General features: G+C 51.0%; 1 protein-coding gene across 1 annotated transcript; it reads right to left on the bottom strand.

Moving 5' to 3' along the window:
* Positions 1-477: 477 nt before the first annotated feature.
* Positions 478-12199, bottom strand: TMPRSS4 (transmembrane serine protease 4). The gene is made up of 12 exons (XM_065417069.1): positions 12182-12199; positions 11501-11534; positions 11288-11401; positions 9926-10078; positions 9478-9607; positions 6890-6991; positions 5399-5439; positions 3852-4011; positions 2029-2195; positions 1411-1506; positions 1160-1302; positions 478-660 (listed from the first exon to the last, which is right to left on the bottom strand). The coding sequence occupies exons 1-12, from the start codon at positions 12197-12199 to the stop codon at positions 478-480; spliced, it is 1341 nt and encodes a 446-aa protein (XP_065273141.1).
* Between the last annotated feature and the right edge of the window lie 1964 nt (positions 12200-14163).

The following is a 14163-nucleotide window of genomic DNA, read 5'->3' as shown; positions in this document are numbered from 1 at the left end:
GCCCTGTCTCAGATCCTACTGCTGAGGGGTCAGGGCCTGAAGCCAGATCTCCTACTTAGTGGCACTCGTCGTGTTGAGGAAGCCTAGGAGCAGCAAACACTTTGGATTTTTGATTAGCTCAGCGCCAGGAGCAATGTATGTTTTTTTTCCTGGGGAACTAAACACTAAGAAGCCCTAGCTATCCCCCATCAATGTAGTTCTGCTGCTGTGCAAGCCAGATTGTTCATGGACTCTTGCTACCTCTGTCCCAGCCATGGTGCGGTATGCAAACCCCACCAGCCCTGGGGCAGTGAGCGTTCGGGTGGGCATGGCTGGGGAACGCGTGTGGCCTGGCCATTCTGTGCTGTTGCAGTAACAGTGTAGGGCAGGTCTCAGGGCTGCCCTCGGCCATGCCAGGAGCTCAGCCGGCCTCTGGCACTCACAGCATAGGGGTGGCACAAGCTGCCAGCCCTGGAGCAGGGAGGAATCTGCTCGTGATCAGTGGCAGGTTTCAGAGACAAGGACGCTGACCCCCTGGACGGTGTAGATCCAGTTGAGATAGGCCTGCACTTTGGTGTAGACGCCGGGAGTGCTTGGTCTGCCACAGCCATGTCCCCAGCTGACGATCCCCAACAGCTGCCAGTGCCCTGGATTGTACATCAAGGGGCCGCCGCTGTCTCCCTGGGAGGGGGACACACAAGCAGGCATTACAGGGACCCCTGCTGTTCCCCATCCCCTGCTCCTCTCCAGATATCAGTGGCTATGGAGGAAGCAGAGCTTGGCCCGCGATATAAAGTTCAGGACTGGCTCAAGCCCATCTGTACGCAGTGTGACCTTACCATAACGGCCACAGAAGTGACCAGTGAGCTGCGGGGGCAAACTTGAAACACCTTAGAGGGGCCTGATTTTCAGGGGGCAGGTGCTCAGTGCTTTCTGAAAATCAGACTCATTCAAAGTCTTGACCCAGCCTCCCTTCTGCCCCCACAACACCCAGTGACTGTGGCCCAGTCCCACAGGCTAGCGAGGACCCTGAACGCGCCTGGAATTAGAGGGATGTTATTCAGGGCTCCACGTGGCTCCTCTTCAGAGGGGCTGCGGGAACGAGCATGCAGGATTTACACCTGAGCTTCCACCTCAGCGGCGAGAAGAACACATTTTCGAAGGTGAGAAAGGTACTCACCTGGCAGGTATCCACACCGCCTTCCATGAGGCCTGCACATATCATCTTATCTGAGACTTCCCCCTGGTAGGCTTCAAGAGCATTGCAGGTGTTGCTGTCAATCAGTTTGATCTGGGCCTGCTGCAGAGCCTTAGACAATGTACCTCGATAAAAGATACACAAATGAGAGCTTCCACCCTGCCTCTCTGAGCGCCGGGGCTAAAGAGCAGTTTTCAGTTCTGTGCGGTAGAGAACTAACCTACTGAACTCACCATCCTGCTGTGTGTAGCCCCAGCCTGTCACCCACAGTGGGGCGTTAGAGGGCAGTTCCTCATCAAAAAAAGGAAGACAGATTGGCTTAACTGTGTCTGGAAGGGAGAGAATATGAACAGACAGAATCAGGAGAGAGGGTCTCAATTCTAGGCTTGTGAAGAAATGATCGCCTGGCTGCCCAGGCACTAGAGATGGATCATCTTAAACTCATGACAGAATTATCAGAGTGGGTTTTACACAGTCACTTGACAGGCCTAATGCAGTGAGTGTGTTCTGTCGAGTTCTGGCAGGTCAGGCACATTCGCACTCACACATTTGTCTGGCCAGTCAGGTGCAGCCATTGCAGGCTGCTATGTCACACACGTTGATTTATTAACGGCACCATTCGCACACTGGTGTTTCACGCAGCCCTCCTTCACAATCTCCTTCACGTGTCCTCAGAGCCTTTGACTTGTGCCTGTCCCATGTCATGCACTCCCCACTTTGCCAAAGCAGAGGATCGGGCCCTATCGCGCATTTAGACAAATCCATAGGCAATGGATGCCAAGGTATTTATGTGGGGTGCTTATTTCAAAGAAGTTTCTGAAAGTGATTTTAGAGAGTAGACTCTCGCTCACCTGAAATACTTAAGGGAGACGTCAGCTTTACCAGGGCGATGTCATTATCTTTGGGAAACATATAATTACTGTCAATGATGAAGATCTTTTCCACAGGGATAGTGTTGAAGTTGGAGAGGATTTCGGATCCTGCTTTCACCCGCCAGTTCTGAAGGGCCTGGTTGTTCCTATGCACAAATTCAGCCAATGGTTACTGCCTCTTCTCCTTCCATGACCTCCATACTGATAGTTGCTCATGTGAGATGTAGAGAGGTCAAATATGCCTTGAATATATATTGGTAATAAGAACTATAGCTCCCTCTCTGCCCCTTAGTCAGGAAGCAACGAATCACCCTTCACGACATGCAGAATTGTTCTGTGTAGCTCAAAACTTGTCTCTCCCCAACAGAAGTTGGTCCAATAAAAGATATTACCTCACTCACCATGTCTGTCCAATATCCTGGGGCCCACATGGCTACAACTACACTGCCTACAGCCTGGATTTTAGTAATCTTCACTTATTCCCAATGTTAGTTCCCTCCTAAAAGAACTAAGGACAACTGGAAGATCAACATGCACAACTCAAAGCATGAGACGTTGACTAAAGAATCTCGTATAAACTGAGGTTGAAATTCACATTCCTCAAGAATAAGTTCCCCTGCTTAACAAACTCTTCAAATGATTGTTTAGGCAGGAACCTTTCATGTTCTGCATGTGGATAGAATTCCCACCTCACTGGCTACAGGGGATTAAGTGCCGGACTTTGGGGATAGATGGGGAGGAAGGAGAGGGGAATCAAGTAAACTGTCTAAGGACTAACTTGCTGCGAGACCCAGAATACAAAATGTTCCAGAGGTCAAACTTCTGGATGAGCCAAGAAATCCAAACAAACTAGCTTACATCTGAACTCTGAAGCTGCACATTTGTTTGCTTTATGGCTCAAAGACACTGTCACTCTCTATATGGATAATCTGTCTTGTTCCTTCAAAATAATGGCTCATGTATTACTGTAAGCCTTGAAGAATGTGAAATGAAAGGCATTAGATATAATCAAAGAATATACAGACTAGGTCCACTAAGATTAGAGGAACTATAAGGAATTTTATATGTTTTCTTTCTAAACTATTGTTGCATTACAGACAGGACATGACTTGTAAGGCACAAGAAGCAAAGAGAACCCTGAAAGATATAAGCGCCTAACCACAGTTTAATTTTGAAATATTAAAAGACATTGCTTAAAGATGGGGGAATTCCAGTTACTGGCAGGAGTTAAAGGTTGGCTGCATTTCACACGTACTTTACACGTGCTCTGCACTGGTGTAAAGGACAGCACAGAGGGCGGGGAAATCAGCCCATAGTGTGTATATAGTCAGGCTGGCTGAGCTGCCGAGCACCTCCCACTCCCCCCCGACTGCAGCTGGAGTTACGGGCACTCAGCAGAGCTTGTTGATGTGAAATGGCTTTTTGACTAACTGGAAGGTTTTGTGAGAAAATTTCTCGATTGTGGAAATTTTGGGGCTTTCACAAACAAATCCCAAACTGATTTTTTTTTTGACAACTGAAAACCAAAAAACATTTGGTTTATTCAATTTTTCAATAATTGCCCCCCCCTCCCAAATTCACAATTTTTAAAAATGAATATGATTTTTTTTCATTTTCATCAAAACATTTCACGGAATGTAAAATGCCCTTTCCAAGCAGCTCTAGCCCTCAGCTCCTGAAAGCAGCCCCGGCTCCCCCAGTATTTATACACTTAATCTACAGTTTGTAGTCTCGGCTTGTGTCCGCGGTTCATGTGAATCCCCCACCCACAATTCCCAGTGGGATTGCACTGGATGACTCACCTGAAGCAATGTGCTGCTGTGAGAATCCACCTCGGGTCAATGATGCTGCCCCCACAGAGGTGCTGGGTTTTGTGCTGTAAACTGACCTGCCATGGCCAAGCGTAGATCCTGGCCTGGCCCCCACCAACCACACGTGGAGACTTCACGCTTTCTCCACAGGCTGCATCCAAGGATAAGAGATAAATCAACATCTTAGCTCAGCACATGGGAGAGTGACTCCCCCCCCCCCCACCGCCCGAGAACGTGCCTTTTGGGAGGAAAATACATGTTCCAGACCTGTCTGTGCAGACTGTACTCCTATGAGCCAAAGAGCTGGTAAAGAACATATATGTATATGTGTGTTTGTGTGTGTATTGCCTTCCATTGACACTGCAGGGCTCACACATATATCACAGACTCTGTAGCTTTCTTTAGAATTTTGCCACACTTGCTTAAATCAATTTATTTATTCCCTTCCCTTTCAAACTAAACCTTAATTGGCTTAGCATAATTAATTAGATAATTCACCTGCACTAGCTAACCCAGTGTAAGTAGGGGTTACGCCATAAGTGCGTCTACATTAGTTTTTGCACTGCTTTAGCTGGATAGATTTTAAATCGTTGTGTTAAGCCAACTTTTCTAGTACAGACAAGGACTGGAATGATGACAGCGCTGTCACTACTGCCCTGGGCTGGATTTGAATCAGTGCCCAGTGTCACACCTCGTGACATAAGAATGGCACAGACCAGCGGCACGTCCTTCCACTGCTCCATAACTGCCAACTCTGGCAGCTCCGTGCTTGTGCTGGACCTATACCTCGTACCACGTCTGTCCACATGAAACTCCGCGAGCCAAATCCTGCACTCCTGAGTATGAGTCCAAGTTGGAGTTGGCCCGAGTAAAGACTAGGTAAGAATGGTGCCAGGATTTGTCGAACCTGCTGCTGCTCTCTGCATTAGTAGGGGCATGGCCAGCAGATCGAGGGAAGTGATCATTCCCCTCTATTCGGCACTGGTGAGTCCACACCTGGAGTATTGTGTCCAGTTTTGGTCCCCCCACTACAGAAGGGATGAGGACAAATTGGAGAGAGTCCAGCGGAGGGCAATGAAAATGATCAGGGGGCTGGGGCACATGACTTATGAGGAGAGGCCGAGGGAACTGGGGTTATTTAGTCTGCAGAAGAGTGAGGGGGAATTTGATAGCAGCCTTCAACTACCTGAAGGGAGGTTCCAAAGAGGATGGAGCTCGGCTGTTCTCAGTGGTACCAGATGACAGAACAAGGAGTAATGGTCTCAAGTTGCAGTTGGGGAGGTTTAGGTTGGATATTAGGAAACACTATTTCACTAGGAGGGTGGTGAAGCACTGGAATGGGTTACCTAGGGAGGTGGTGGAATCTCCTTCCTTGGAGGTTTTTAAGGTCAGGCTTGACGAAGCCCTGGCTGGGATGATTTAGCTGGGGATTGGTCCTGCTTTGAGCAGGGGGTTGGATTAGATGACCTCCTGAGGTCCCTTCTAACTCTGATATTCTATGATTCTATGATTAGTGTTAATAACAGAATCACACTTACTGGCACATGTGAGTGAAACGATGGATCCAGAGAGGCACTGCCTGGAACAGGAAAATAGCATGTTAACTGCTACGTCTCTCACAGCACGTCTCTGCCCGTGGGCTAGAGGGTTTGCACATGGCATTGGTTAGTACGCGGTTACCTTGAAATCAGCCCTTCGGCCTGTGGACTGAACCCCCCCACCCCAACGTGTGAATCCTGCTCATCTTACGCCTGTGAGGAGCCTCCTCACACCCAGAGGGTTTGCTCAGAGGAGCGAAGGGCACCGCTGACTGTTCTGGGTTCCTGATTGGCCGGATTCCTGAGCCTGCCAAGTTTATAAAGTCCGTGTGGACTGAAGCAGCAGCGCTTGAACCTGCACCTTGCGACGAACTCTGCAGTGACTGCCATAGAGATGACAAACTCTGCCGGGGCTGGGCTGACAGTTGGTGGGTCAGCAGCTGGCTCGGGCCCAGGCCCTGGGGAGTTCACTGTGCAGAGTGAGGCTGCTGCAGTGTCCTCTTGTGCACTAACCCTGCCTGGCCCTGCTCTGGGGAGGGGAGGAGAGGCTGGGGTCAGAGGCTTCCCCACCAGGCCGCCCCCAGCAAGTGGCTCCTACGTTCCCCTGGTTTGGCAAGGTGTGGCTGTGTTCCTAACGAGGCCCCGGCCGGGGTGTGTCAATGGGTAGCCAGGGCCAGCTGCCAGAAGCACCTCACAGGCCATTGCCTGGCAGAAAGGTCCCGCTCAGGGCACAGAAATCCTGTCCCATCGGCATGGCGTGTGGGGCTGTGGGGCTCTGAGCCCGCCCAGGTTCAGCAGCTCCCCAGCGTAGTGGTGTCCACACACCGCGGTGAGGCCCTCAGTTACTGACCCATCGCTGACGGGTCAACGTGAACCAGGGCAGACTGTGGGAGCTGGTCACGATTAAACCTTGTTCCCAGCAAGGGAACATCTCTGTCCCTGGCTCCAAGGGATTTCAGTAGCACTCTGGGGCCTGCTTATAGGTCAGCATCACTAACCGAGCACAGGCCTGTGGCTAGTGGGGAGCTGGTCAGTCAGGACATTTGGGGGCTGTCATGGGAACCGTCAGCAATGTGTGTGCCAGCCAGCTGTGTTGAATCACGGGCACCGACTGACAAACCTCTATAAACCTCATGGAGAAAGGGGTGGTCTGAGCACAGGGCTGGGTGCCAGGAACGCATCCTGGGCTTCATTTCTGACGCTGATCCCCCCTGTGGCCTTAGACAATCATGTGCCTCAGTTTCTCAACTGTAGCATGGGGAGAGTGGCACAGAGCTGCCTCCCACGCTGAGGAGCAGAGCGGTAATATTGCCTATAAAGTGCGACGAGCAAGGAAACGCTGTCTAAGCGCTAAGGCTAAGAACTGTTGCTGCTCTGCTCTCAGCCCAGGAGCGAGCCCTGCTGATCTCAGCAGCCCTCCTCCGCGAGATGCACTGAAACAGCCAAGTTAATCCATTCTGCAGATCATCTACTGGTTGCTCTTCCACTCACCTGCCAGAGTCTTGCCCTCGGAGGACCCCATTGTTCAACGTGACCTCCCTGAGGGGCAGGCCCTGCATGTCTGCAAGGTCCACAGCGCTGAACGTGGGGACGCTGGAAAATACAGACAGTGTTTGATCAAAGTGGCCCCGTACCAGCAGCACAGCCAGTGGCAGCGGAGCCCATGCCGGCCTGTGCCTGCCTCCATCCAAGCGGTGAGTGGCAGAGACGCTAGGACCTCCCTGCTGCCGGGCCAGTGAGGGAGCATTGCATCGTGGGACATGACATTTCCCTGTTAAAGTTTGGGGTGGCCACGGCAATCTGCCTCCATTCATATGGCATTGTGGCTCCTGGCAAAGTGCCAGTGCTGCCCTCAGTTGGGCAAAGCTGGGGATCCTGGCCCAGTGGGTTTGTGAGAAGACAGGAGCTCACAGACTGAGCCCATGAGGGGTCCCTGCAAGGAGAATGTGGCCCCTCACGGGCAGGGGGACTGTGTCTGGGCCAGCTGCCCAGGAAGGACAACACTCGGGGAGAAAGCTGCTGCCGGCCAGCGTGCACCGTACAATGGACAGGTGCTGCTCCGGCTGAACCCCTCTCAGCTCGGATCATCTTGGGGTAGGGGAAGGGCAGGTCTGTCTCGGTACCACGCCAGAGCACGTCTGGCTTCGCTTCAGGGCACTCGCTCTGGATTTACAACATGCACCACAGGAGAAAGGACCAGTGAAAAGAGGGTGAAGGAGAGAAAGAAGCAAGAAGAAGGCAGAGAAAAACAGGGATGGAAAGAGAAAAACAACCCGAATGGCCACAGCGAAGGGGAGACCCCAAACCCGCTGCTCGCCCCAAACAACCACAGAATCCTGGAGTGTCACTTGCAAAGTGCAAGCTCAGCAGGCCCAGGGCAGCTCAGAGATCTGCCAGTGCCAGCTCCCTCGTTGCAGGGCAGAGGCTGTTCCAGCTGGTGGAGCTGGTATGGCTGAGGAACAAAGGGCAGCCTTTCGTGTTAAAATAAGCATTGCAGATGGACGCCCTTCTTGCTGGTCCCTGCAGCAAACGCACCCCAGGAAGGAGCCCATGGGAGACTGGAGGTCAGGTGTGTGCTTTATCTTTTACTTTCATTTCTACTTGTGTCAGGAATTGAAAGCTTCTCATGTTTCATGCCCAGTGGGGTTCCTGGAGGGTGTATTGATTTGCCAGGCTCCCCTGCTGATGGCACTTTACATGTTCACCTGCTAGTAAAATGCCTCAGCTGCTGCTTGAGTGGAAAGGACTCTGGGTCTGGGGAAGATGCAGTGTGAAAACAATCAGGCTGGGATTTTCAAAGGAGCCTAAGGGAGTTAGTTGCCATAATCTTTTGCCAGTTCTCACCCTAGTTGGTATTTTGCTTAAGCCCCAGTTCCTTGAGTTAGGGATTAGGTGACAATCCTCGCTTTTATTTGTTAAAGAAGTAAGTTTCTAGCCCCCATGACCATGGAGAAACATTTGCAAACTTGAACCTTAAAGGCTCCAACATCAGAAGGAGGAAAAAACAAACAAAAACCCAACCCCTCCAACACGCCCCAATGTATTATTTAAAAAAAAACCACTCATGCTTTTTAGCCAATCTCATGATTTTTGGATGCTCAGGGTTGGCCAGGCTCCTTAGAAAATCCTGGCTTTAATTAGCCATGCAGTATTAGCTCAGCTCTGTTCACTGAAAAGAGCTGGTGCAGGCTAGAGAGGGGAGACAGAGCCTTTCGCAGCTAGCTTGTTCTTTCCGATCTGGCTCTGGTTGGTGGTTAGTAACACCCAGAACCCCTGGATGGCAGCTTGGGGCCCTGCATGAAATGACTGTGGGGATATCAGAGTGCTTGTAACACAGGCCAGCCCAGCTGTTTGTGCCCTCAATCCTTTAAGGCTGGGAATACTGGAGGAGGGAATAGCACCCTGAGATCATGTGACTGATCATGTGAGCAAGGCAGGCTATAAAAGACAGAGCCTGGCACTCACTCAGAGAAAGGCAAAGTGGGAAGATGCTGGGTTGGGTGGCTGGTTACAGAGCTGGGTAGGGAGATGCAGAGAAGCCCTGATCTGAGGGTGACTGCGTAACCGCGGGAAGGGCTGTGGGGAGACAGCTACAAGGACACAAGGCTAGGTGTGCTTCTGTGCTGTTTGAGATGATAAATGGAAGCCCAGCAGGGGAGACCTGAGGGATTGCACTGGGTGCGTGAGACTATATGAAGTCAGGTCCTGGAGAAGCGGGAAAACTCAGGCCCAGGGCCACAGGCAGGGAGGCAGGGCTACTGGGAGTTTGTCTAGGTGCCTGCATCCCCAAAGCCATGCACTTCCTCAGTAGAGAGGAAGGACTGAATGGGCCCCAGAGGCTGAGCTCCCGCTCATGTCTACAGGGGCAGTGAAGGGGACACCTGGGCTGTCCCTGCTCTGTGGAGAGAGGACACTGGGCCAGAGCTTTGCATGCTACTGAGCATTAATAGTTATTTCAAATATCCCCCCAGGAAATGTTTTTATTAAAGGGGCAGTGAGCTCCATACCAATGAGAGAGAAGAAGGAAAGGGATGATCAGGAAGCCAGAGAGCAGGGGGAGTGAGATGGAAGGCAGGTACCTGCTGTAGCCCATTTGCTTGCAAGCTGCTTTTGCCAGGGCCATATGAAAGTTATCGTGACATGCCCAGAACCAGGCTCCAGTCTCTTTGTTTAGCACCTGCAAGGTGGATCTGTCTTTGGAAATGCGGACTAGGGAGAAAAACACAGAGTCAGCTGCATTACAGGCTCCCCTCCAGGTGGCTGCAGTTTGGCACATTTGCAGTATCTGGTTTCAGAGTAGCAGCCGTGTTACTCCTGTTCTTTTTGCGGATACAGACTAGTTGTGGCACCTTAGAGACTAACAAATTTATTTGAGCATAAACTTTCAGGGGAGGAGAAAAAACTTTTGTCCCTGGTACAGCCATTGGCCCCTGGTTACCGTGATTTCTAAATGCAGCAAAGGGCTCTGAATGCTGCTTTGTGCTCCCTGCAGTACATGGCATTGCTGGCATAACATCCACAACTCACCTCCCACGGGTGGGCCTTCTGGGACCTGCTGCACACAGTTCTCCTCGTCCTCTCCCCAGGAGCAATCTTCCTGCCCATTACACTTCTGCTGCAGGGGGATGAACTTGATTGTCTTGCTGCAGAGGAAGTAGTAGTGTTCCAGAGTTGCCTTGACTAGAGGGGAAAGGGACAGAGTCCAACTTGGTCTGTGACGTTTGGTTCATGTTTGCCAGGGAACGTTGGGGGGTGGGTTTAAATCTTTGTTGCAAATGGCTTCTCCTGAGAGCAAGGGGTTTGGCAGCACCCATTCTGCAGGCCTGTGAGTGAGGGGAAGCTTTCCATGCATGCTCTCCCAGTGCAGATTCAGGTCTGGCTTAAGCCATGTGCTGAGCTTTTCAAGCTACGTAGGGATGCTGGACACACACCCAAGAGCTCTAGGGGCCAGGTGGATACCAGGAGGGTGTGTGTGTTTTAGATGCACAGTGCCTCCGTGACACAGGGAGGGAGCATGTCTCTGCACCAGCCCATAGCGGTGCCCCCTACCCATCCAGCTAACTCAGCTGGCCAGCGCAGTGGGGGTAAGCATAGCCCTGCAGCATTCCCATTGCCCTGAGGGCAGTAGCAGGGAGTGAGCTGTGCACTTGGGCCCAGTTGTGCCTGGCTTCTGCACAGAGTTATGTTCATGGCATACGCCCACAGAGATGAGATCTCTCGCTGGAAGCTTGTGATGTAACACAATTTTATTTCTTAGCATTGAGAACAAGAGCTCAAAAACAGAGAAGGAGAAAACAGGCTGCTCCCTATGGCGATGAGATACCCCACTGTGCTGTAAGCTGTCTGTTTCCAGCCTGGCAGACTGACTCCACTTGCAGGCATTACTACAGAGCCCCAGAGCCTGCACGCAGGACCAGGGAACCCCCCCACTCTTAAAGCAACAGCTTGCAAAATTCCAACAGTCCTCAATACACCCCCCATAGGAGGGCAAAGGTTCCTTGCAGTTTGTCCCCCAACTTCTGCATAAACACTGGAGTCAGACACAACCTGGCCCAAAGGCGGCATTAGGATGAGATCCCTGAGGATAGAGTCGCCCCTCCCCCCAAACCCTGGATCCCAACAGCCCCAGGCTTTGGGATGGGGCTGGGATCTGGATCTGAAGTTTGCATCTCGCCCTGTTTCTCCCCAAATCATACTGGCCTCAGCAGGCGTGAGGTCCTGTTTCTGCAGGGGAAAGGCTGTCGCCTCAGGCGCTATCACTACAGTGCCTTGTCAGGCGTGCTCTGGCCAAGACTGCTAGGGCATCTGGTGGAGTGTAGAGCAAGAGGGAAGTGTGGCTTCTGTGCAAGCCCCCAGCATGCAAGTGGGACAGGAGAGAAGGGACCTTACTTAGGAAGGCAATTGCAATGATGGTGGCCATGCTCAGGATGGTGGCAATGAGCGGGATGCCAAATCGCTTGAAGTTTTGTGTCACGGTTGGGGGTTTGCGTGCCGGAGGAGGACCTGCAACACAGAGAGCAGCTCATGAGCACGTGGTCTTGGAGCACAGCCCAGCACAGTTAGCAACACTTACAACCCCGCCTGAGATCCTAAGGCCATTACCTCTCCTGTTCAGGGGCCACTCAGAGTCTGTGTCCTGCAAATGGAAGGGAACAGCAGTCAGTGAACTGAATACGTGCATTAAAAGGAGGGTTCCTGGGACGGGAGTCTGCGTGGATGGTGCAGGGCTGCTTGCTTGGATACCAAAGACCTTGATCCTAACTGATCTAAAGCCCATTGAAATCAGGGGAGTCTTTCCACTGGATCTGGCCATGGTCTCCTCATAGAATGACCCTGGTGATTTCTGTTAAAGGCTAAGGCCCCAATTCTGCTTTTGCTCATGTAACCGAATATCCCCGAGAAGTCTGTGTCGTCACCACATGCTTGTCTCCTCAAAGCCTATACGGCTCGGCTGTCCCAGGTGCTGGGCCCCTGAGGCTCCCAGGCACCGCAAGGAGAGATTCCTGGCCATTGTGTTCTGGACCTTGATATTATTCCACCATATTTGGGCCTTAGATACTGAGGGGACAGGCACCTGAGAAATACCCTGGAGATGAGATGAGCTAGGATATGCCAAATGGGGGGAAGTGCCTGCATGTTCCCATTTCACCTACAAGGTGACAGCGCAGCAATCGTTTGGCTGCAGTGACCTGGCTGTGTTGCATTGTTCTGTGCGTCCCACAAGACTTCCCAGGTCACTAAGGGCATACGCAGGGGAATAGTCCCGCTGATTAGGCTACTCACCTGCTTAGAGTGAAGCATGTGATCGTTCCCCCTTGACTTTAGTGAGGCTTTAGACACAGTCCCACATGACAGCCTCATAAGCAAACTAGGGAAATGTGGTCTAGATGCAATTAGTATAAGGTGGGTGCACAACTGGTTGAAGAACCGTATTCAAAGAGTCGTTCTCATTGGTTTGCTGTCAAACTGGGAGACTGTATGTAGTGGGGCTGGTGCTAGTCAGCGTTTTCATTAGTGACTTGGACAATGGAGTAGAGAGTGTGCTTATAAAACGTGTGGGTGACACCCAGCTGGAGGGGTTGCAAGCACATTGGAGGACAGGATTAGAACTCAAAATGGCCTTGACAAATGGGAGAATCAGTCTGACATCAACAAGTTGAAACTTGATAAAGATAAGTGCAAAATGGGGAAAAACTGGCTAGGTCAGGGGTTCTCAAACAGGGGGTTGCGAGGTTATTACATGGGGGGGGTCGCGAGCTGTCAACTTCCACCCCAAATCCCGCTTTGCCTCCAGCATTTATAATGGTGTTAAATATATAAAAAAGTGTTTTTAATGTATAAGGGGGGGCCACACGCAGAGGGTTCCTATGTGAAAGGGGTCACCAGTAAAAAAGTTTGAGAGCCACTGAACTAGGTGGTCGTACTGCTGAAAAGGAACTGGGGGTTCTAGCGGTTGACAAACTGAATAAGTCAACAACACGATGCGGTTGTGAAAAAGGCTAATATCATTCTGGGGTGTATTAACAGGAGTGTCGTATGTAAGACCCGGGAGGGAATTGTCTCACTCTACTTGGCAGTGGTGAGGCCTCAGCTGGCCACTGCACTTTAGGAAAGATGTGGACAAATGGGAGAGAGTCCAGAGGAGAACAACAAAAACGATGAAGGGTTTAGAAAATCTCACCTATGAGAAAAAGTTGAAAAAACTGGATATGTTTAGTCATACGAAAAGAAGACTGAGGGGGGACCTGAGAAGAGTCTTGAACTATGTTAAGGGCTGTTATAAAGAGGATGGTGATCAATTGTTCTCCATGTTCACTGAAGGCAGGACAAGAAGTAATGGGATTAATCTGCAGGACGGTTAGATATTAGGAAAACCTTTTTAATTCTCCGGGTAGTTAAACTCTGGAACAGGCTCCAAGGCAGGTTGTCCAATCCCTGTCACCAAAGGTTTTTAAGAACAGATGACAAACACCTGTCAGGGAGGGCCTGGGTTTATTTGGTCCTGTCTCAGTGCAGGGCTGGACTAGATGACCTGTTGAGGCCCCTTCCAGCCCCACATTTCTGTGGTTCTATGTGTGAGGATGCTTTGTAGGATCAGGGCCTGACGCCTCAGCCTGTGCAATTTTTTCCACAGTTAATTGAAAACAAACTAACAACAAAGAAAAAAATAACCCCATTGAAACCCAGCATGTCATTTTCCAAAAGAACAAAGGCTACAATTGTCTGGGGAACTTGTTACAAAGTCCAGGTAGAGTCTCTGAGTTGGCAGTGCCAAGGAACAGCTTGCATCATCTCCGCATCACTGAACTGCATTGAGAAGTTGTGCAGAATTAAAAGTCTGGGCACAGACAGAGCAGAGGGGCTGCCCGAGGTCTGATTCAAGGGGATGTGAAGATCTAGCCTAGGGATTAACTACAGCCAGGTCTCAGCCATCTGACTGAGAACCAGATTTCAAACACCGCAGGAGCAAAGGTTTTGAATTCAACCCATGTTAAAAATAGGGATGAAAAATTCAGAACTAGATCGAGGTGCAGATTTGAAAGCACTCCTAGTGCCTGGGTGTTGGAGTCAAGGTTTGTTTTGGGGCTCTCTCGGTTGGCCGGAAGTGGCCTCTCTTGCCTGCCTGAGAGTTTCCTGAGCCCCCCTAACTGCACTTCCGGGGGCAAGTTTCGATCGTGTCCAGGGGCGTGCAGGAAGCACTGGTTGGTAGCAGAGGGAGACTAGGGCATTGGTGTGTGGGCGATTCTGGCCCTGGAAAGAACTTT

This window comes from Emys orbicularis, chromosome 15, assembly GCF_028017835.1.
Source record: "Emys orbicularis isolate rEmyOrb1 chromosome 15, rEmyOrb1.hap1, whole genome shotgun sequence".
Lineage (NCBI taxonomy): Eukaryota > Metazoa > Chordata > Testudines > Emydidae > Emys > Emys orbicularis.
This window is presented reverse-complemented; position numbering and strand designations above follow the sequence as displayed.